At 38.9% G+C, this 23,626-nt stretch overlaps 1 protein-coding gene across 1 annotated transcript in view; it reads left to right on the plus strand.

Moving 5' to 3' along the window:
* The window catches only part of LOC100494487 (putative helicase MOV-10), a 55,318-nt gene that overhangs the window by 29,800 nt on the left and 1,892 nt on the right, over positions 1 to 23,626 (plus strand). Inside the window, exons 12-20 of the mRNA XM_002933535.3 lie at positions 558 to 661; positions 2,637 to 2,734; positions 4,187 to 4,306; positions 5,160 to 5,262; positions 7,183 to 7,300; positions 9,498 to 9,689; positions 14,296 to 14,361; positions 19,923 to 20,048; positions 23,303 to 23,391. Coding sequence (XP_002933581.3) covers positions 558 to 661; positions 2,637 to 2,734; positions 4,187 to 4,306; positions 5,160 to 5,262; positions 7,183 to 7,300; positions 9,498 to 9,689; positions 14,296 to 14,361; positions 19,923 to 20,048; positions 23,303 to 23,391 — 1,016 coding nt within the window. The remainder of the gene's footprint in view (positions 1 to 557; positions 662 to 2,636; positions 2,735 to 4,186; positions 4,307 to 5,159; positions 5,263 to 7,182; positions 7,301 to 9,497; positions 9,690 to 14,295; positions 14,362 to 19,922; positions 20,049 to 23,302; positions 23,392 to 23,626) is intronic.

Here is a 23,626-nt window from a genome sequence, read left to right on the forward strand (position 1 = left end):
TCTTTTAACTGTTAATAAGGTTGTGGCTGCATTTGCTATATACTTCCATCAGTCCCACTTCAGTTGTTTATTTAAAGGAGAACTACTGTATACCTCCCCCATATAAAAAAAATGCAGAGTAGTGCAGCAGAGTTCGTAGGCACCACCTTCTGGATCTTCGTATCCTCTTCTTTCACGTCACCGAAGGACAGAACTTTGTTGCACAAGCGCAGTTGGAGCTAGTCCCGGACTAGCTCCTACTGCTCATGCACCAGAAAGTTCAGTGTCTGCGAACTTGCTGAACAAAATCCAAAGACCTAAAAGATGGCTCCTGGAAAGTAAGCTGTACTATTCTAAGCATGTACTATTCTATAGTTCAGCTTTTTACACAGGGACACTTTTGCATCTAATAGAGGGAGCGGGAAGGGGGCCAATGGAGGGCAGTCTATGGGGGCTTTTTCCTATGAGGACTTTAGTTCTCCTTTAAGCCTGCTTTATATCTTTTTTGCCTAAACTTGCTATGTCGTAACTAACACCCCCAGTGTGCTTAGAAATTGCCCACATTCTTTTATTTGTAGATTTGCACTAATTTGGACAGCAGTAGAAAGAATTATATCTACCCTTGTAAACAAGAACTGAAGAAATACAAAGTTATCGTTTCAACACTTTTAACCTCTTCAAGGTGAGTCGGATTCAGTTTTTGTGCATTGTTATTATTAATAAGGTGTAAGGAGGTCTAATTTACAGTCTAATTTAAAGTTTTAAATTTTTGTGGTGGGGGGAATTATATTCTCCTCTAATTTCCTTCCTATAAGCCATGGGTTCATGCTGAGTAGAACCAGGGGAGTGTGAGAGTCATTGCATGCTACAACTAATTACTTAAATGAGTGGTCAGCTACATAAGGATGGTGGGTTGTGTATGCCTCAGTAGCTGAAAAAGAGTAATCTCTTTTTTGGCTGGCCATATTGTGTGCTAAAATCTTTATAGGACTCAAACGCTGAGAAATGTGCTGTCTCTCTCCACTGGGCTGGCGCTGCTTCTAGGTATGGAATTTTTTGGGGTAAACTGATCACTTCCACTGCTCTTTGTTTCACAATATATAGCATTGTACTATACTTTCAGAGCTACATACCTCTTCTGCCTCCACTAATAAAATCAGCAACCTGATTGCAATACCTGGTTTCAACAGGTATAAAGACAGGCAGAAATTTGCCCATTTGGTGCATACATTCGTCTTTGCTGTCTGGACCCTAAGCAGATCATAGATGAACGTTGTCCCTTTACTGGCTTATCTCTCGTTCAGGTTATGCCCTACAGTAGTTTCACCTCAAAAGCATACTTCCAATCCTTTAGGTTACATTGTGTATAATGAAAATTGTCAGAGAAAGAAACTTCTGTGTATGCTACCACTCTGCCATGCTAAGTTGCTCCAAACACAGTGATAACCCAAGCTCAAAATGGGAATTCTGCCTTCTGGATCAACTGCAACTAGAATTTAGTGGAGAAATGAATCTTCATGTTGTACACGTGTTGTTTTTTTTCTACCTTCAACATTTTTTTGTTAGTTTTACCGCTGTTGCAAGCATAATAATAAAAATACTGTATAACTGTAATCAACAAGTTTAAGGACTTTTTCTCATACAAGAATTTGCACACTGGCCCTTAAAATCTGCAAAAAAGGATTTTTGTGGGCACACAGCAGAAAAAACTACAGGGAACATTGGCCAAAGTGTCAACCGTTAATAGGGTAATTTTATTGTATGTTAATATCAATTTATAGTGGTAGTAAGTGTGACATATGTATACTTAAATGTGGATCTTATTACTCTGCAATAGTTTCAGGTTCTCTGTCTTAGGTTTCACTGCTTCCTAGAAAGCAACACCATCTTTCACCCTTTTCCTGCTATATCAAACCTTTTCCAAGGAACATTCCTACACATTTTTGCAACAGCTGTTAGTAGCAATCAAAATGATCTGTCTGTCTGTCTGTCTATCTATTTACATAGATATACAGTATATTGTGTTTTTAAGGAGGAGAAATCCTATAAGGTTATGGAATGATATGCCTGGGTGAAAGCTCACAAAATGCCAAGGTGACTTTGGCTATCCTTTTGGTGGAAGTATATTTATACTATACCTATATGTGGTGTATATGTGTACATATCTATATTTGTTTAGCATTTTTTTGGATTAAAGGTGACATACTGTGTAAAAAATGAGAATGTGCCAGTGCAATATACTCTTTTAAATATAGAAGGAATGTGCTGAGAAAAGTTGTGTTTTGCTCTGGTTTACTAAAAAAATTCCCCAAAACCCTGCTTGTCCCACCCATCTGTTCCACTTTATTGTGCCTCCTTTCCCAGGCTGTGCATAGGAGCCAGAAACACTCTGCATTCTGCACTGTAGGATAGGAACCAATCAGCAGCTCTGCTGACCTAATAGGGAACTGAAGCCTGTTGTTACTGCTTGTGTGACTGCAGGGCTGTGATTGACTGCCCCCCTCCTACTGTGCTTTTGGCAGGGACCATTAGAACACATCAACCCCCCATTTGAAATATTAACATGGACCACTGCAAAGTTATAGGGAGTTCCAATAAAGGGACCGGTTTTAAAGTTAATGATTATTTTTCAGCACCATATATTATTACATTTTCAGGCTAGTTGGTGCAAACTTCCCTCATGGTCATTTTACTCATGTCTTTATCGATGAAGCTGGCCACGCTGTGGAACCTGAGTGTGTGACAGCCATTGCAGGTACAGTATAAATTAACAAGTTATGAACAACAATGCAGAATAAAAAAATACAATAGAATCAACCAAATGCAAATAAATCACACAAATCAGGAAGAAATACAAAATGTATTGATTTGACAGTGTGATTGTGTGTACACTTGCTAAAGTTGCATGAGTGTGCAAAACAGAAAAAAAAAACAAGACAGCAGGAGGGCCTCTGACAAGTCTGATCCATTGCAGAGTTCCAGCAGCAGGAAATGTGGTTTGTTGGTGATGTGGGCTGCAGGAAGGTGAACATGAAGGTGTTATGTGTTTTCTGTTGGGGATCAATCCTGAGCCAGTTGGGTCCTCAAATTGATTGCAAAACTACATATGTACCTTTGCTCTTTTAGATTTTAAGTTATTTTGGGCAGGGTCCTCTTCACCTTTTGTACCAGTTTTTGGTTGCTTTGTATGTAATTCTTTATGTTCAGTATATAAACCCATTTATAGTACAGCGCTGTGGAATATGTTGGCACTTTAAATACATGTTAATAATAATAATAATAATAATAATAATGCTCATTACCTGTGGAGCTTGCAGGATTATAATGCACTTAAGTCAGGGATCTCCATCCTTTTATACCTGTGAGCCACATTCGAATGGAAATAGTGCAACACAAGCATGAAAAAGGTTCCTGGGGGTGGCAGTTAGAGCTATAATTGGCTATATGATAGGCCCTATGTGGACTGGAAGGCTGACGTGCTGACTACAGCCAAACTGGTGAAAATGTGGTTGCTGAATAAGCACTAAGGGCACACCTCAAAATAGAACTAAACCCTAAATATGAATTTGGCTAGAAATACTTTATTTTATTTACTGAACTTATTGCACTAGTCTAAAGTTTCAGCACCTATATAGTAGTTATGATCTTGGCCTTCAAAGTTGTCACAGAGGGTCACCATACTACAATCTGTCAAATGTGTCTGCGACACTCGCATGCTCAGTATGCTCTGGCAGCTGTTGGGAAGCTAAGCTTCTCAGGGGTCAAAGGAGTTGTTGAATATTATAATACATAAAATGAGGTTCACGTGTCTTCTAAGCTGATGCTACGTGACTGATTAGTACATTCTGATGTTAATTGCACTGGTTTTAGAGCATTATCAGAGGTATTATTTACCAATCAGCCTTATATTGTGACATTTATATTTTATATATACAGCTAAGTAACTAACAGTAACACAGAACATGTGCAGAAAATCAGCAGAAAAGCAGTTAGGGAGCTACTGGGGGCATTTTTGGAGGCACAAATCTTCCCTGCTAATTGGCTGTGGTTGCCTTGGCCTGGTACAGAAGCCCAAAAGATAATGTACAATATTTCTAGCCTGCTTCTTTATTTAGACTTTAGTTCTCCTTATTTTTCCAGTCAATAGTAAATATAAAATAGTAACAAGACAGAGACCAATAATTTCATGCCCTTTTCTATTTTTTAGGAATTGTGGATGTGATGGATAGGCAAACTAAAAACTACGGAGGACAAGTAGTCCTGGTTGGTGACCAGCAACAGCTTGGGCCTGTACTGCGATCTCCAGTGGCCATAGAACATGGACTAGGTCAGTCAAGAAGGTCTTTATTTTATGAACTTTGTTTGTCGCTGCAGGTTGCTGAAATTAGATGTATACAGGCATGTTTACTAAAGTGTTAGTTTTCATGTTGGCTCACTGCACAAGTACTGTATTTTTGTAATGATGGATTTTTACTAAATATCCTGACTGTGAAACTGCAAGCGCTATGTGCCAAAATATCACTGGTGAAAATATATCTCGCAATTACGCCAGCTTGTTATTCAAATGGCTAAAATGGTTCCAGCTTCTATATAACCAAGTGATATCTAATGGGTAACTATGAATTTAAGCAATGACTTGGTACTGTGGTATATTACATGGAGCATTTGATAATGAGATGCTAAAGTGACTGCTGTACCTTTTCAGCAGTATTTCTTAGCCAGTGCCTGGTGAAAATACATTTGGCAAAATATTATGGTTGTGCTCTTGATAAATTACTGTTTTCAAGGTTTTGAACTGACATAATTATGCCTGGATAGGGATGTTCTTCAATGTGAAGTTATAGTAAATATACCCATAGAAAGAGCACATTACCTGGATGTGTCTCAAATGGCTTACCACCTCCCAGAGTGCCATTTAAATGGATAATTTCCATCTTTTAATTATATGCTGTACCTGTTTTGCTGTGATGGTTGGTGTGATGCTAAATAAAAACCATCCTTTTTAGATCCTCTTTTAACTTGGCACGTATTTTGTTTATCATTGCCTACATAATTAATTTTACAAAACTTTATATATCACCATTTAAAAAACAAAAGTGCAGACAGTGTAGCTCAAAGTGTTATTCATGTTGAAGACAATGAAACAAATGTTTAAAATGCTTTGTTTTTAATATGTGCAGGTGTTTCCTTCCTGGAAAGACTGATGACACAGAATCCTCTCTACAGTAAGAAGGATGGGAAGTATAACCCACAGTTTGTCACTAAGTTGTTGAAAAACTATAGGTCAGTTGATTTTATTTTAACTATAAATGATATATATGTATGTATGTATATTTTTATTCATATAACGCTACTTATGCACTCAGCACTGTACAGCAGAACAATGAATTAATAGAACAAACGGGGTTATTGCAATAATAAATACGTAGTACAGTTGCAGTAATGATTAAGAGTTGCATTTTAAAGAGACAAGAGGAAGGATGTCCTTCCCCCATAGTTTCCATCTAAGTGGAAGGTTAACTTACAGACACAGATAGGAAAATATTAAGTGATGCAGGTTACAGTGGTTGACACTGCAATAAAAGTGCCAGTGCCAAATACAGAACAGAGATTTAGCAGTTAAGAAGACGCTTAACCAGGGGGGCAGTATTTTTAAGCAACTTTATAAGACGTGAGAATATACCTCTACGAATGCACTCTCTCCTGCACAGGAGTCTTTTATGGGTATAATTGAGTGCTGTGTTTAGTTTGTACTTAAGTTACATCAGCTTTCATACAACTGATCCTTGCTGAAAGCTTACCACGGTTCCCTCTATTTACAGCAGGATATTTAACCATCATACAATAACTGAAGGAGAAGCAAATATTGAATCTAAATGCTATTAAGAAGCATAGTGGTATTGCTGCTTAAAGGGCCACTGTACATTATTTATTACTTTTCTTTATGGATTTTCTAATGAAATTATTAAGAGTGACCCAGGAAGGGTGTTTGTAGCCTGATATCTTCTATTAGTACCTAACAGAAATGTAACCACAAACATATTAACAATCTCAATCTGTCATATATATTATCTTCAGCCATATTGGATGTACTCTATTATTTCATTTCAAAACTGTTCACAGCTTCCTAGTATAATTAAACCCCGCAAAAAGATAATTACAAAAACACACAATTAATTTTTAGCTAAAGGACCCCTTCATAGTTGTACTTGATAAATTCAGGTTTTAACATTTCTGTGCCTTCATTTGTGCGACATGCAAACTAGAGAGCTTTAAAATGTTTAATAATTCTAAAACTGCAAACAATAAAAGACAACTGCAAATCTGATAATCTTTTCTATACAAAATGCAGCTTTTGCAATGTGTCAATAGACTCATCACTCTTTGACACAGCATAAACTGGTAGGCACAAAACAGGCAGTTACCCCTGCTAAATGTGTATGCTTGGAAGTCCAAAAAGCAATGCTGGATAATAATAAAAGATATGAGGGTTGATTCACTAAGGTGCATTAAAACGAGCAATATTTATAGCATGCGTTAAAAATGTTATTGCGTCTTATTTTTCGCGTCTAATGCACGATTCACTAAAAGGATACTTGCGTTAATTTAGACGCAATGCTGTTTGCGTTATTTAAGTCGCGAAGACTATTTTCGTGCGGTATTTGACGCAAGCACGCTAATTAACGCAGCGCGCACAAATTGTCACCACATGCGAAAAAACGCACGCCATATTAGCCATACACGCCATTACTTTCAGAAAACTACTGTTCTGAAAATGACCAAACTGGAGGCTGCATCACTCTAGGGCCAACACAGACTTGAATAAATCACACTGCAAAGTCCATATTGTTTTGCCAAAAGTTTATGAAATGTACTTTTCTATAATTACCACCTGCCCCAAGTAGGTGTTAATCTTCGCACAGACTAATGCGATATTTAACGCGTCTAAGTGTTTGTGAATCATGCGTTAGTATTATTTCTGCGCAATTATTAACACAATGCGTTAAAATTAACGCCTTGCGATCATGCGTTATTTAGCGCATGCGACATGCGACTTATGCACGTGATAATACTTTCGCGAATCGCGCGGGTTTTTTGCATCAATTTTAACGCAAAAAAGCATGCGATAACACTTATCGCACTTTAGTGAATCAACCCTATGGTGGGATACCATTTATTTATACTGTTATATTTCTTTATTAGATCCCATCCAAGCATTCTGAAGATTCCAAATGAGTTATTTTATGATAATGAGCTCCAGGCAGTTGCAAATGAATTGATCACACACTCCTACTGCAAATGGGAAACGCTTCCAAAAAAGGTAATGTATACTTTCCCATCACTCCTGTTCTATGGCAGGCGGTAAGGAAATGGCGGCGCTTTACAACTGCTGGGTAAATAAGTACTAAGTTGTGCATCTTGCACCCTTTAGTGCACTAGTATTTGCATCTGAAGCAGGGGTGGCCAAACTTTTAGGCTCAGGGGCCACATTGACTTTTAAAACATGCAGTTTTGACGCCAAGTCTCGCGTGATGAGACTTGCGGAGTCGGGACAAAGCAAGACACACCAATCTTCGGTGGGTCGGATTAAAAAGACCAACGGCCTGGAAGTGCCCTGCGGGTCGTAGTTTAAGCACCCCTGATCTGGAGTCTTATTTTTACAATGCGCATTTGGTGTGCCTTGAGTGAAGGGTAGAAAAAGAGGTGAAATGATGCACTCAATATTGTGGTCTGTGACTTTTTATAAACAGCTATAAAACACTGAAATCTCAACAAGGGAACATCTTTACCCACATACTGCAAGTAATAAAACTTCTAAGAACAATCTTAATTGAGTGATAAGGGGTTTCCTCTCAATCTGTACTTATCACCGAGAGCTTTTAAGGCAATGTTACGTGGGGCCCTTAATTACCCAGTGAGAAATCTCCTTTTCCGTGGGTGATAAAGATCCCAACAATACACGCCCTTTCACTTTTGTTTGAATTGTTGCATGTAAAACACATTACATGAGGTGATCCTGGGTAGTTGCTCAAAAATGCCTTCTTTCACCTTTTTCGCTGCATTTGTTTTACATGTGGCAATTCAAGCAGACGTGATTGGGCAGGTATTGTCTGGCAACTTCATCATTTACAGGAGAGGGGTTTCTCGCTGGGCCCTTAAAGCTACTGCCACAGGGGGCGTTTTCTTGGCCTGCATATAAGCGATGGCTAAGATACACCTATCCACTTCAGTCTGCGTTATGGTGTTTCTGCATCCATACTCATGCGTTTTGGTGTTGGAATTGCTCCATATGGCAGTAGGCTAAGGGCAGTGGTACATGGGGAGATTAGTTGCCCCGCAACAAATCTTCGTTGTCGCGTGCGACTAATCTCCCTGCAATGCCATCCCACCGGCTAGAATGTGAATCGCCGCTTGGATGGCATACGCGTTGCTGCGATGTCCTGCAGATTAGATCTATACAATCTAATCAGTTTTGTACACAGACTAGTTTGAAGAACGGATTGAGCTAAACAAGTCAAAAGCAATCTCCTAAAGTACAAAATGTTAGTTTAGATAAAATCATATTAGGCTATTTTCCATAGTGCGTATTTGGAAGTTTAAAGGCTTGTTTACAAGCAGCAAGGCAATGTGCAAAAAACTGAACCATGACAGAGTACAGAGACCTGTGGATGGCCCCTAAATATAGTGCTACCTGCATTTGGAAGTGCTGTATTTATCAGGGGAGGGATGTAGGCATCCTCCTTCCACCCCTACCCATCCCCTAACTTGCACATCATTTAGGCCTATGGCAGGCATTAAGGACAGGACTGACCTACACCTGCCAAAGTGGTTTGTACCTTGTGCTGGATAAAAAAAAAAAATCAGAAACCTCCTCTTCTCAAGTGTAAGCAGTACCAGCTTGGCCAGCCTTTCTTCATATATGATGTCTTCTATCGGTCAGCTGGCTCTTATCTCTTTCAATAATGTCCTTTAAAAAAAAAAAAACTGCACTACATACTGTATTCTATATGGGGCTTTACCAGTCATTTTTAAGAGGACAAATTGTCCTAGTGTCCAACAAATCTATACCTTTTCAATGCAGGACAAATCTCTGCTGACAACACTGCATTTCTTTCTAAAAGTTTATTATATACACTTTCTCCTAGGTCCTTCAAAGCAGGGTTCTACTTGTACTCATAGAGACTTAGTAGACTGCATTTTTCCATACCCTTCATAACACTGTGTTCATGCACCATCAGATTATACAGGTTTCTCCTTCAAGAATGGTACATACTGAATGCTCTCAGGGTTTTGAATAGTTTTGTGTCATTACCAAACACAGATTCCTTTTAATACAAATGTGATCAATACAGAACCAATGGCAGACCAATTAGTGTGCTATCAAATGCTATTTTTTTGTTACAAATGCACAAACGTCATCCCCACAATTTACAAAAGTTTATGTGAAACTGTTCTTATTCTGTTTCTTATTTCAACCAATCATTATTTTCATTAGTGTTATTTTCATTATGTTTAAGGACTTTCCAATTATCTTCCATGGTGTGTTGGGTGTTGATGAACGTGAAGAAAAGAGTCCATCTTTCTTCAACTGTATTGAGATTCAAGAGGTTATATCTTATCTTGAGAAACTGCTGAAGACACAAGGCAAGAAAGGATTGGCTAAGATCTCCCCAAAAGAAATTGGCATCATCTCTCCTTACAGGAAGCAGGTAATACCTACTTGGCTCACTTTAGTCTAAAAATGTAGTCTGTGAAAGTTAATATGATTACAATGTCTTATTACATCTAAGGGTTACGACACACAGAGCCACTAGTAGCTGCTACTTGTTGTGGCTACTAAAATAGACAATGCTGATCATTTACTGGTAATTGTATCTATGTGTGTTTTAGCAGAGGCAATTCTCAGTATTGTCTATGGCAAGGTATTTTCTGGAGTTTAGTAGCCATGAAAAAGTAGCATGGGTAGAATATTTGTTTTCATATCATCAGTGGTTATATGCCAACAAGCAAAAATAAGATTTAAACAGGGCTATCTGGGGCCAATAAAACATGAAATCCTTATATTAAGTGCAATTCTAGAGTGCAATTAGCTGATTTTGTTAGTATCAGGCAATCATCATAATCACAGTAAGCATGCTGCGGCTTCACATTGGGGGGCATGTTTATTATATTGTATAATCCAACATCGCCAGTGATGTTACCCATAGCAACCAATTAGATCTTTGCTTTTGTTTTCCAACTTTTAGGTGACTGTCCAAATCCAGTTGCTATGGGCCACATTAGTGGTGATATAATAATATATGCCCCTGGTGTGCTTCTGTCACCGTGCTTCCTACAAACCTCATGAGCACTGAAGTTAAACATCCCAGTATAGCTGAAAGCAAACCTGTCCAATTTTTAACAATTAGACTTTTTGCAGTATAAAGAACATTTCTTTAAGTGCAGAATATTGGTAACCAGGTGCTTTGAGTGCTGCATTTTTAAGTGGGACAAAAATGTAGCAGCAGAACATCTAAAAGTGTCCCCATTACTTGCATGTGCTTTGGACAGTGCTTGTAATGTTGACTGTTGTGCAAGTTAGTAGGGGTAATTTGAGCAGCATATTTTTAAGTAGCCAGGCCGGAAAATTATCCATGTAGCATTATGTACGTTATCAACATTATTGTTTTTTGTAAATTATTTAGCATATTTTTTCAAGTGGGTTAATTCCCCAAGGGAGTCTGACCTGGGGAATAATTAGCAGGCCAGATCTTCCTGCAGTGAGAGAGAGTGAGGAACTGAGAACTGAAATTGGTGTGAGAGGGTCTGTGCCTGCCTGAAGCAGCTTGGAAAGCTGCGGGTATTTTCTTCTAATCAAAAGGACTGGTCAAGGTACTGTGACTCTGGGTAGTTGTGTTTTTGGTTTAGCTGGAAATCCCAGTAGGGACCGGTAATAGAGAAGGAAGCACCCTATGTATTAGTTAGAGTCCAAGTGTGGCAAGGGTTTTGTTTACTTTTGTTCTGCTTATGCTCCTGCTTGATACCAGAGCCGTTTACTGTATATAATATAGTTGACCTTATTCACCTAAAGGACTGTCTGATCTCGCTTACACTATGGGGCTGATTTACTAACCCACGAATTCGAATCTGAATTGGAAAAATTCCGATTGGAAAACGAACATTTTGCGACTTTTTCGTATTTTTTGCGATTTTTTCGGCGCCTTTACGACTTTTCAGAAATTATCGCGACTTTTTCATTACCAATACGATTTGCGCGAAAAAACGCGAGGTTTTCGTAGCCATTCCGAAAGTTGCGATTTTTTCGTAGCGTTAAAACTTGCGCGAAAAGTTGCGCTTTTTTCGTAGCGTTAAAACTTAAAAGGCGCGACGTTTTGCGCAAGTTTTAACACTACGAAAAAATCGCAACTTTTTGCGCAAGTTTTAACGCTACGAAAAAATCGCAACTTTCGGAATGGCTACGAAAAACTCGCGTTTTTCCGCAAAAATCGTATTGGTAACGAAAAAGTCGCGATAATTTTCCGAAAAAATCGCAAAATACCGATCATTACGAAAAAAACGCAATCGGACGCATTCGGCCCATTCTTGGATATTATGCTTGTTCAAGAACTCATCCAGGCCCCTCTTAAAGGCATTAACAGAATCTGCCATTACCACATCTCTAGGAAGGGCATTCCACAACCTCACTGCCCTCACCGTGAAAAACCACTTATGCTGCTTCAAATAGAAGCTCCGTTTCTCTTATCTAGAGAGGTGGTCTCTGGTGTGCTGGTTGTTTTTATGACTAAAAAAGAACATCCCCCATCTGCCTATAATCCCCTTTCCAGAGAAAACAACCCCAACCTTGACAGTCTAACCTCATAGTTTAAATCTTCCATCCCCTTTACCAGTTTAGTTGCACATCTCTGCACTCTCTCCAGCTCATTAATATCCTTTTTAAGGACTGGAGCCCAAAACTGCACTGCATACTCAGGGACCTATAAAGGGGCAAAATTATGTTTTCATCCCTTGAGTGAATGGTTTTTTTTTTATACAAAACAGCACTTTATTTGCTTTAGTAGCCACAGAATGACACTGCCTGGAATTAGACAACTTGTTATCTACAAAACCCCCAGATCCTTCTCCATTAAGGATACCCCCAACACACTACCATTCAGTAGATAGCTTGCATTTATATTACTTCTACCAAAGTGCATAACTTTACATTAAACCTCATTTTCCAATTTGTTGCCCAGTTTTCCAATTTTGTCAAATCGCTCTGCAAAGCGGCAGCATCCTGCATGGAACTTATATTTTTGCACAATCTAGTGCTGTCAGCAAAAATAGAAACAGTACTCTCTATGCCCTCCTCCAGGTCATTAATAAACAAGTTAAAAAGCAAAGGACCAAGGACTAACCCCTGCGGTACTCCACTAACCACACTGGTCCAATTAGAAAATGTTCAATTTACCACCACCCTTTGTAATCTATCCTTCAGCCAGTTCTCTATCCAATTACAAATATTATGTTCTAGGCCAATAATATTCACATAATTAAAAATAATTTTGGATTACTTTTACTCCTAGCTGCAAAACCCCTTTCCATCTCTATTTAAGCTTGCCTGATTTTTTTTTGCATGCTTTATTTTGCAATGAACTGAGGTGTGAACAAACTTACCTACATGTTTAAACAATACAGGGGAATTACAGTCTGAATCTAAGGTGTGAACCATGCAGGGGGCCAGTTAATCTCAATACTGATACCATTTAAAGCTTACACAAGGGTAAGCCATCAAAGCAGCCAGACAGGTGGGGGGGGCACACAGAGGGGGCCGCCAGTTGAATAGCACTGGCATACACCAATGAACATTTTCTTTGTAACCTTTTGCCCCGCTGAAATCTCTACCCAAAGGGATTTTACATTGTTCTTGGTAATTTATTTATCACATGGCTTTAAATCTGACTTTACATAAAGACAAACCCCTCCACCCTTTTTAATCCCTCTGTCCCTCCTAAAAAGGATGTAACCATTTAAATTCACGACCCAGTTGCATGTTTCATCCCACCAGGTCTCAGTGATACCAATTAAATCATAATTTTCAATACATGCAATAGCCTGCAGCTCCCCTAATTTCCCTGACAAGCTCCGTTCATTAGCCAACATGCAGCAGAGATTACTTCTCCCTCTGATATTTACATTAGGTAACAGAGAGTTAGAGCTAAAGGGAATATTAGGCTGTTTCCTTTGTAACAGTGGAAGCTTCTTGTCTGGTAAACTGTATGCCCCCTCACTCCTCCCCCATGAACCGTTGCTAATCCCACTGCTCCATCTACACTAGCTTTCCCATAACCCACCCCCCTCTTGCCTAATTTAAACACTCCTCCAGCCTCTTAGCCATTCTCTCCCCTAGCACAGCTGACCCCCTTCCATTGAGGTGCAATCCAAAAGCCACTCATCTTATTTCCTCTGCTGATTATGTAATTAAGTAGGTTAAAGGAGAATGATAATTACTAAAAAAGGTAAATGCACATAAATTTGCCTCATAAACCACTTGAATTTTTCATTAAAATAAAAGAATACAGACCACCACAATTTTGTCCTTATACTGCACAGCTGCCATTTTGACTTAGCTTGTTGTCAGTTCCTGTTGGCAAAATTCAGTAGTGGCCTTGTGAATTGTAGCTCTTATGGTGATGGCACATGTGGAGATTAGTTGCCCACGATAAATCTGCTCTACAGCGGGGGAGTAATCTCTTGAAAGTTCTTTCCCGCTGGCAATAATGTAAATCTCTGGTGGGAAAACATACGCATGGCTTTGGACTTCTGAAAGCCACCCGAAGTTATCTCATGCGGCAACTCTGAGCAGCTTTGGAAAAGCAAAGCATTGCATATGTTTTCCCACCAGCGATTTCAATTATCGCCGGAGGGAAAGCATCAGTAAAGGACCGGGCATGATCAAGACTAGTGTGCATTCTTCTACCTAGAGCAGAAGGCTAGATTCATAGGAATGACGTGTGCTAATATCTAAAGGAGAAGCAGTAATATTACTAAGCTAGTTTACTAGGGCTCCTTAGGATGAAATGTTGCCATTTTCCACCTTTCCTTGTCTCTTAAAACCAAAATGTTGCTCTGATCCTCTTGTACTCAAGCAGTCCTATCTACTAAACAGAGTGACAACCTGTTGCTAACGATGCCAGCAGTCTAGCAAGTGCATTGGAGTGGTTTTAAGCTGTGGGAGAGAATAAATTAATAGATTGCCAAATGAATAGAATTTTAAGTAATGTCAACATTCACTCCATTAATTGTGTTTGATGCAAATGTAATGATTTTTTTTTTTAGGTAGAAAAAATTAGCAAAGCTGTTCATAAGACATTTGCACACATTCCTAATATTAAGGATTTAAAGGTAAGCTAACATTTTTATTTTATGTAATATGAACAGCATTATAGTCAGGTCACATGCTTCCTACACAAATTAAGGTGTTTTGGATAACAACGTATAAAGAATTATGACCTTAAACAGTTATATGTATAGTGATTGTAAGCTCTTCAGGGCAGGGATCTTGACCAAACTGTGTACTGAAATCACATAAGTGCTTATACATTGATTTACTTTAATGAATTTATGTCTAATTTATTATACCCCTGTTTTGCGTTTATGCCTTTTGTACATAGTGGTGATATATAAATGAATAAATAAATAAGTATATACAAACAGACATACATATTTATTAAAGCAAACACTTTTGATTGACTATTTATGTACTCATTATGTGATAAAATGTACTGTGCATTGAAATCCAGTTAGCTTCAAAATCATTGTCCAGATATAGGCAGCACACCGTACGATAGGGGTTGCGACCTGGGTGCCAGTGCAAATCAGTAAAATATAAATGCAACAAGTGACGGCACTCACAGGGTTTTCACAATAGCAGAAAAAAGTAGCAGGAAAAATATTATCTTACAAGGTTTTTAGTGATCCATAAAACCTTGTAAGATAATATTTTTTCTGCTACTTTTTTATGCTATTGTGAAAACCCTGTGAGTGTCGTCACTTGTTGCATTTATATGTATATATATATATATATATAACAAGAACAAACGGAGCACAACCTATTGAAATTCTAATGCCCAGGGTGCTAGCAAAAAAATATAAAGCAAGAGAATGAGCTGCACACACCAGGACTTGGCAAAAATATAATAAGTTTATTTAAGAAAAGAGATCCAACGTTTCGAGCACTAACTGTGCTCTTCCTCAGGGAAAAAAACAAAAGACAGTGAGAACCCAACCCCCTTAAAAAGCCCACCTCAGTAAAAAAAAGGGCGCCAAAAAGGAATAGTGGTAGCCATGGTAACCAAAATAAACAAACTGTGTAAATAAACATGATCAAAAACATATAGTAAGGAGAAGAAGCTGGCAAACAAATAGCACATAATAGGAACACATAAAACCGGAAACCAAGGGGCTTAACAAGTACAGCAACATGTTAAAGGAACAGTAACACCAAAAAATGAAAGTGTTTTAAAGTAATTAAAATATAATGTACAGTTGCCCTGCGCTGGTAAAACTGGTAAGTTTGCAACAGAAACGCTACTATAGTTTATATAAATGAGCTGCTATGTCAACACGGGGGCAGCCATTGAAGCTGGGAAAAAGGAGAAAAGGCACAGGCACATAGCAGATAACAGATAAGCTTTGTAGAATATAATGGGGTTTTATCTGTTATCTGCTAAGTAACCTGTGCCTTTTCTCCTGTAAATGGCTGCCCCTGTGGCTACACAGAAGCTTTATTTATATAAACTATAGTAGTCTTTCTAAGGAAAACACACCAGTTGTACTAGTACAGGGAAGCGTTACATTATATAGTAATTACTTTTATACACTTTCATTTTTTGGTGTTACTGTCCCTTTAAGCCAGAGTCACAAGCAATAACTAGGCAAAATACAGTATAAGACGCTAGATCGTCTGGGAATGTACACAAAGGAGAACAGCAAAGGTAGACATGTGCAGAAAGTTAGTCCAACGCGCTATCTATCTATCTATCTATCATCTATCTATACCCACACAAAACAGGACTTGTTATTATAAAAGCATAAAGCTATAAAGTGATCCTGATGAAGGCTGAGAAAAGGAGAAGTTGGGATTTGAGCAGTTAATATATTTTGACCTAGTAACAGGGAATTTAAATAATGAGAATAATTTTTATGTAACCAATGATATTGATGGTTGTGGTATCCTATATTATGTGCTGCCCCAAATTTTAATATACCTATTGAATAAAGCTGCCTGCTGTGATAAGCAATTTTTTTTCAGAGATCAAGGAACAGATTTATCAGATTGTGAGATTAGAGCTCACTACAGAAAAATTCACCCACTTTCTATTCATTCCTATTGGATTTTTAGAAGCTTATTTATGAAATAGTGAACTCTAACATTCATACATAATGAATTTTCCTGTGTAATCTCACAGTTTGATAATTCTGCCACCAAGTGTTTGTGATTCTTGAAATTTGGTATTTATATATATATATATATATATATATATGAATAGCAGAGAGATGGTATAATAAAGATATTTAATCACAGGCTTGCTGGCCAGCATAATGGTTGCCCTCTTTTGTTTCCCATTGCCCACTACTGGGATCACCTGACTGTAGTTGGGGATGGGAGGCAACCCAATGTTTACCATGTCTACATATGATTCCTGCTTATAACTATTATTAATCCTTAAAGGAGAAGGAAAGTCATTTTGGCATTTTACTTAAAATCAGATTTGCCGCATTAGTTCCACCTAGAACAATATATTTATTCTGCCGAAAGCATTGCCATACCTGAGTAAAGTGCCATAGAAACTTTCTCCCTTAGGCCAGCAGCTGCCATTTTAATTAGCTTCCTGTTCCAGCTCAAGCCATTAGAACTGAGATCACACATTCCTAAGGGTGGGGGAGGGAGTACTTAGCATTCTTATGGGAGGGGGGAGCAGGAGAGAGGAGAGAGCTGCGCAGCCTCTGGCCATGGGAATTAAGGATGTTTCTGACATCCTGTGTTTCTTTTGATAGAGGACTCATTCTTTCTGTGAGTGCTTATGGCTGTATTTACATAGACCTTTCTGATAAAGCTTACTTAGTTTTTACCTTTCCTTCTCCTTTCAGTTTTTTCAATTCTGTCACAAAACATGAACATCTTGACCTTTTAATTGAATTATGAATTTAAAGAGCCCACACTCGGGAACAATAGTATTTCCTCAAGAAAACTCCCCACACTAGAGCTGTGCCCCCCGCACTGTGGGGAGGATTGGAGGGGGGCATGTTAAACAATCACATTGTCAGGCTTACCTCTGCCAGATGCTTGACACACAAGGAGTAGATGATAGAAGCACTCCCCTACGCCTCCCACTAATAACAAAAAGTTTTGAGAATGCAGGATAGTATCTGTTTGAGCCTCACAATTCTCGTCATGGAACATATGAGAGAGGGTGTCAGCTTTATGGTTTTGGGAGCCAGGTCTGTATGTTATATGAAAACTAAATCTGGAAAAGAATAGCGCCCAGTGAGCCTGTCTTGGTCCGTAAGTATTCCAGATTTCTGTGGTCTGAAAAGATGAGAGTAGGATGGGAAGATCTTTCTAAATATTGATGCCACTCTTCGAAGGCTACTTTGATCGCCAGGAGTTCTCTGTCTGAAACATCATAGTTCAGGATGGAGAAAATTTTGAGACCCTGATCTCTGCGAAAGGACAGCCCCAACGGCAGTTTCAGAGGCATCTACTTCAACAGTGAATGGTAGAGAGGGGTCAGGATGCTTGAGGATAGGAGCAAAAGTAAAAAGTTCCTTCAATTTATCAAAAGCAATTTGAGCTTGAGAAGAAGTCAGTGATGGGAGAAATAATTTTAGAGAAATTGCGGAAAAACCAATAAACCTTTGTGTCGCTTTCCGATTTGTTGGGACTGGCCAATTCAAGACTCCATGAGAATTCCATCGGTTGAAATGATAAAACCTAGAAATCCAACAGAAGTCTTGTGGAACTCACATTTTTCAAGTTTAACAAATAATGAATGCTCCCGTAATCTACTGAAGACTTTTCTCATATGGGTCTCATGTTCTTCAACGGAAGAAGAAAAAATTAAAATGTCATCTAAATAAACTATAACAAATTGATCAAAATAATCTCTAAAAATGTCATTACAAAAGTGCTGAAAGGTAGCGGGAGCGTTACATAGTCCAAATGGCATTACAAGATATTTGAAATGACCGTAGCGAAAACGGAAATCCGTCTTCCACTTGTCTCTCTTACGGATTCTTACAAGATTGTACGCCCCACGCAAGTCCAATTTAGAAAAGATCTTTGCCTCTCGCGAATTCGGGAACAACTCGGGGATTTGGGGAAGAGGATTCTTCACAGTAAATAGATTTAATTGTCTGTGGTCGATAAGTAAGGAATGGTCTTTCTTCTCAACCTCTGCCAGATGCCACACGACACACGAGGAGTAGATGACAGAAGCACTCCCCTACGCCTCCCACTGAATACTCCGATCCTGGATATGCAGACAGGGTGAGCTCAAAAGAGGAGTAGCAGAGGTACTAATAACTGGTGCACAGATCTCTGCTAGAGCAGCAGACAGGTAACTGGAAGCAGGCAAGAAGCGAAGGTCAGGACAGGCAGCAATCAGGAGTAGTGGGGAACAAAGCCGAAGTCAGGAACCGGGAATTCAATCAAAGGTCAGGAAGGAGCCAAAGTCAGGAGCAGAAGTATGGGTCAAAACCAGAAACACAAACAGGAACTGCTTAGTGTCAGTCAGGAAGGACAATCACCTCGCACTGGACAGGCCACAGCGTCTATTTAAACGCAATGCGCATGCGTTCATTTGTGTCTGAAAATGTGTCAAAACGCGCATGCGCAGAGTGGGTGGCTTTATGCGAGAAGCGTGGATCGCCTGACACACATCCATGTACGTAATGGGCAATTAAGGGACACTTACTCAATAAATGCATGTCTGTGCCCCAACATGACCGCCCAAAGCAGGAGCTGCCACCAGATGCAGGAGCATATAACTCCCAATTTTTCTTAAAGGAACATTATTGTTTCTCCTAACTTGAGTGCTTGATGCAATCAGGGCTGGATCAGAACTGCTGCCCCACTCTACACCCTTTCCTTCATGATTAGCGCATTCACCCATTGGAAGTAAGGAGTACCTCCCTCACCTCGGCAGCTGGATTTGGAATCAAGTGTCTTGGCAGCCTAGGGGGAAATTTCTTTTCCCTGTATAGGCACCATAGTCTCCCCCCCAGTCAGGGGCCCCTGGGTGCCTATATGATAAATAGGACCTGCAACAATACTTTTCAAGAAGCCATGGTTATTGCATTATAGTGAATGTATGTAGTAGTGTCCTACCAATGAACAGGCTGCTTGTATGACACATATTCGACAATATGGAGCAGGACCTGCTCCTTGCTGCTTGTGTGGCTGTGCGTGAGCATTTACATTTGGGTTTCACATTCAGTGGCTTCTTTTTTGGATGGATTGAGATACAATTGCAACATCCTTATACAGGTATAGGATCCCTTATCCTGAAACCCATTATCCAGAAAGCTCAGAATTACAGAAAGCCTGTCTCCCATAGACTCCATTTTAATCAAATAGTTTAGAATTTAAAAACTGATTTCCTTTTTCTCTGTAATAATAAAACAGTACCTTGTATTTGATCCCAACTAAGATATAATTAACCCTTATTGGAGGCAAAACAATCCTATTGGGTTTATTTACTGTATTACTATTACTGTATTATTGATTTTTTAGTAGACTTAAGGTATGGAGATCCAAATTACAAAAAGACCCCTTATCTAGAATACCCTTGGTCCCGAGCATTCTGGATAACGGGGCCTATACCTGTACTTGTTATTATGTCTAACCTTAAGTAGAGTTCCAGTCTGCCTAACAAAAGATTTCTGCTTTTTTTCCCTTACAGATTGGCTCCGTGGAAGAATTTCAAGGCCAGGAGCGAAAAGTTATCATTGTATCTACAGTTCGTAGCAGTAAAGAGTTTGCCACTTTTGATGAAAATTTTAGCCTTGGTTTTGTGAAGAACCCTAAGGTGAGTGAATCGTCTGTATGGTGTAAGCGAGATCAGACATACAGACCGTCCTTTAGGTGAATACAGTCCACTTTATTATGTACAATGACTGACTCTGGTATCCAGCAGGAGCAAAAGCAAAACAAAAGTAAACAAAACCCTTGCCCCACTTGGGCTCTAACTATTACACAGGGTGCTTCCCTCTCTATTACCGGTTCCCTACTGGGATTGCCAGCTAAACCAAAAACACAACTCCCCAGAGTCACAGTACCTTTTGAGAGTCCTTGTGTTTGGGAGAAAATGCTCCAAGCTGCCTCAGGCAGGCACAGACCCTCACACAGCAAATTCAGTCCTCAGTCTCAGCCCCAGCCCCTTCACTCTCTGACTGGCATATCTAGCCTGCTAATTATTCCCCAGGTGTGACTCCCTTGGGGAATTAACCCACTCAGCACCACTATACATGAGGGAGTAGGAGATGAACCTAGGGGAAATATATCTCCCTTCCACCTGTTTACCTGTTACCGGTTCACAATGGGGATATGTATGGGGATATGTATTAACCCGTTCATTGCCAGCCAATTTTGGTCAAAGCTTTTATTGCCAGTCTTTGACCATTTAGGGAGATTTCTCACTTGTATAGCAGTACATTAAAGCTCTGCTTTAGAAAGCTGCATACTTTTTATTTCAAGGCCAAAAATTCCACTAACAGAAGGTTTATCTCAGAAAACCAGAATAGGGAATAGGTAAAACTGTCTGTCTATTTCAAACTACCAAGTTGCAATGCTTTTCTAAAGTTATTGGTTTTTACCAAAATTTGTGAAATTTTTGAAAAATCGATTCAAAGCTTCCATTCTAGTATCTTATCTCCTACAGGTCATAAAGTAACCTGATAAAACACCCTAAATATGAACACCAGGGGTCCACTGAACAGTTTAATGCCCAATATGCATAGGTTTACCTAGGTATGCGGCATGTAGGGGCCCTAAAATTAAAATACCCCTATATACTCTATCATTTCTGTCATTTCAGCTCCTGCAATATCAACACATTTACATCATTTTATGTGGGATAAAGCTAGTAAAAAGTACGCTCACCCCACAAAGCCATTTATTTTTGGAAAGTACACATTCTCCTGAATTCAAAATGGGTACCCATGTCTTTCTACTCCAAGGTACCAAGCCCCAAATCTTTCCTAAAGTTGGCGATTTTTATGACATTTCCAAAATTCATCTCAAAGCTTCCATTTTGCAGCATCTTATCTCCCACATATCATTACGTAGCAAGGTAAAACACCCTAAATTTGAACTCCAGGGGTCCACTGAACAGCCTGATACCCAATATGTATAAGTTTACCAAAGTATGTGGCATGTAGGAGCCCCAAAGTGAACATATTCCATATGATCTATCATTTTTGGTATTTCAGCTCCTGCAAAATCAACAAATTTACGTCATTTTATGTGGGATAAAGCTACAAAAAAATAAGGTCTCCCCAGAAAGCCATATATTTTTGGAAAGTACACATTCCCCTGAATTCATAATGGGTACACATGTCTTTCTACTCCAAAGTACCAAGCTGCAAAGCTTTCCTAAATTTTGCTATTTTGATGACATTTCCAAAAATCACCTCAAAGCTTCCAACTTGCAGCATCTTAACTCCCACATATCACTAGGTACCAAGATTGAAACGTGTGGGGTCCACTGAACAGTTTGATACCCAATATGCATAGGTTTACCTAAGTATGTGGCATGTAGGAGCCCCAAAGTGTACATACCCCAATATGAGCGATCGTTTGTCTTTTTAGCTCCTGCAAAATCAACACATTTACATCATTTTATGTGGGATAATGCTACAAAAAGTACCCTCACCCCTCAAAGCTATATATTTTCTTGAAAGTACACATTCCCCTGAATTCAAAATGGTTATGTCTTTCTATTCTAAAATACCAATCCCTAAAGCTTCCCTAAATTTCTTATTTTCTACAGGTTATTAGATAACTATATAAAACACCCTAAATATGAACCCCAGAAGTCTACTGACCAGTTTGAATTGCCCCGCGTATGGCCACCATAAGTGTGTGTGTAATATTGCAAATAAAGGCCACTTACCTGTTCTGGGGCAAGATTGACGCAGGGATCGCTTACGGGGTCCTGGAGGGTTGTTTGTGCAGGGTCCTGTGCAGCAGGAAGTGAGTGGGTGGCGCTGGGGGGAGAAGAAGGAGCAGAACAAGCTGCTGTGAGGATCGCATGGAAGGATCAACATGACAGGGGGACCCTGGCTTGTTGCCCAGGGGGCTGTCATTGCTACAGCGTAAGTGCTTGGCAGTTAAAGGGTTAAAGACAATGCTCATCTTCATCAGCAGAACTGCAAAAACACATACATCATGTAAATCTAATATTTAAATACCTTTTAAATTGTGTCCCTAATATCTAAGTGAATGGAGGAATTTATTTTTTAAGGTTTCCACAGGTGACCTGCTGGAGCACTTTTGTCATTCCCCTCTGCCCTTACTATATTGTTGCTATATTTGTGCATATATGGTTGATAGCACTGTCATACTATGAAAATAACACTGCAATCGTACTATTTTCATTAGTGACTGTGTATACTATATTATACTAAAGCAGCCACTCTTCTAATTTGTAAATGTAGTATTATTATTCTTTGCTGTGCATATAAGGATTATTTAAAGACTACATGAAATGGGCAGTTCACCATGTTTGGTTATACAGACCTATTTTTATTTATTTAGTAAAAGATTTGTCACTAAGCTAATATGTTTTAAAGGCAATATAAACACTGTTCATACTATGAAATAATTTAGAAACATTTATAACAATTATTTTAGAGCCACATGGATGAATTTTACTGAAATTTTTTTTTGTGTCTAAAAAATTATACAAATCATTTTTTAAGGGCAAACTGCATGGTATAATTAAAACTTACTTGAGGCTGGTATAAATTCTCTGCATCACATGGCAAAAGGAAAGCATCAGACCTGCTGTCTGGACCACATTAGCAGCTCTTTAAGTCACCTACAGCATGAGAGTTAGCGTTTTGTGATTTAGATTTTTGACCCTTCAAACAGGAAACAAATTGCAATTTTTTACAGGTATATGTGTAAGAGAATGTTGGAAGTGCTTGAGGTGTGGATCATTTAGCGACTCAGGGCCATAATTCATATTCATGAGTGTGACAGTGTACATGAGCGTAAATTCTTCTTTGAAAACCAACATGTATGTAAATCAACATCTCATTTTTTTCCTTTTGTTTTTAGAGGTTTAATGTTGCGATTACAAGAGCTAAATCACTCTTGATTTTAGTTGGGAATCCGCTAATACTTGGCCAGGACCCCTACTGGTCTCAGTAAGTAAAAAAACAGCCATAGAGATATTTTTTGCAATTTATTTGAGAGAGTACATCTTATCTCTGATAGTCTTTGGATCATCCACCACTGTAAAGTCACATCTAATACCTAATGCACAAAATGGGTTCCCACATAACCATATTTACCTCATTTATGGTATATAGTCATTTATGGTATGCACCAGTTGTGCTTAGCATCATCTCAGCCTCATCTGCAGTCACCTGTGAAAATAGA

The sequence above is a fragment of the Xenopus tropicalis genome, chromosome 2, assembly GCF_000004195.4.
Source record: "Xenopus tropicalis strain Nigerian chromosome 2, UCB_Xtro_10.0, whole genome shotgun sequence".
Classification (NCBI taxonomy): Eukaryota; Metazoa; Chordata; class Amphibia; order Anura; family Pipidae; genus Xenopus; species Xenopus tropicalis.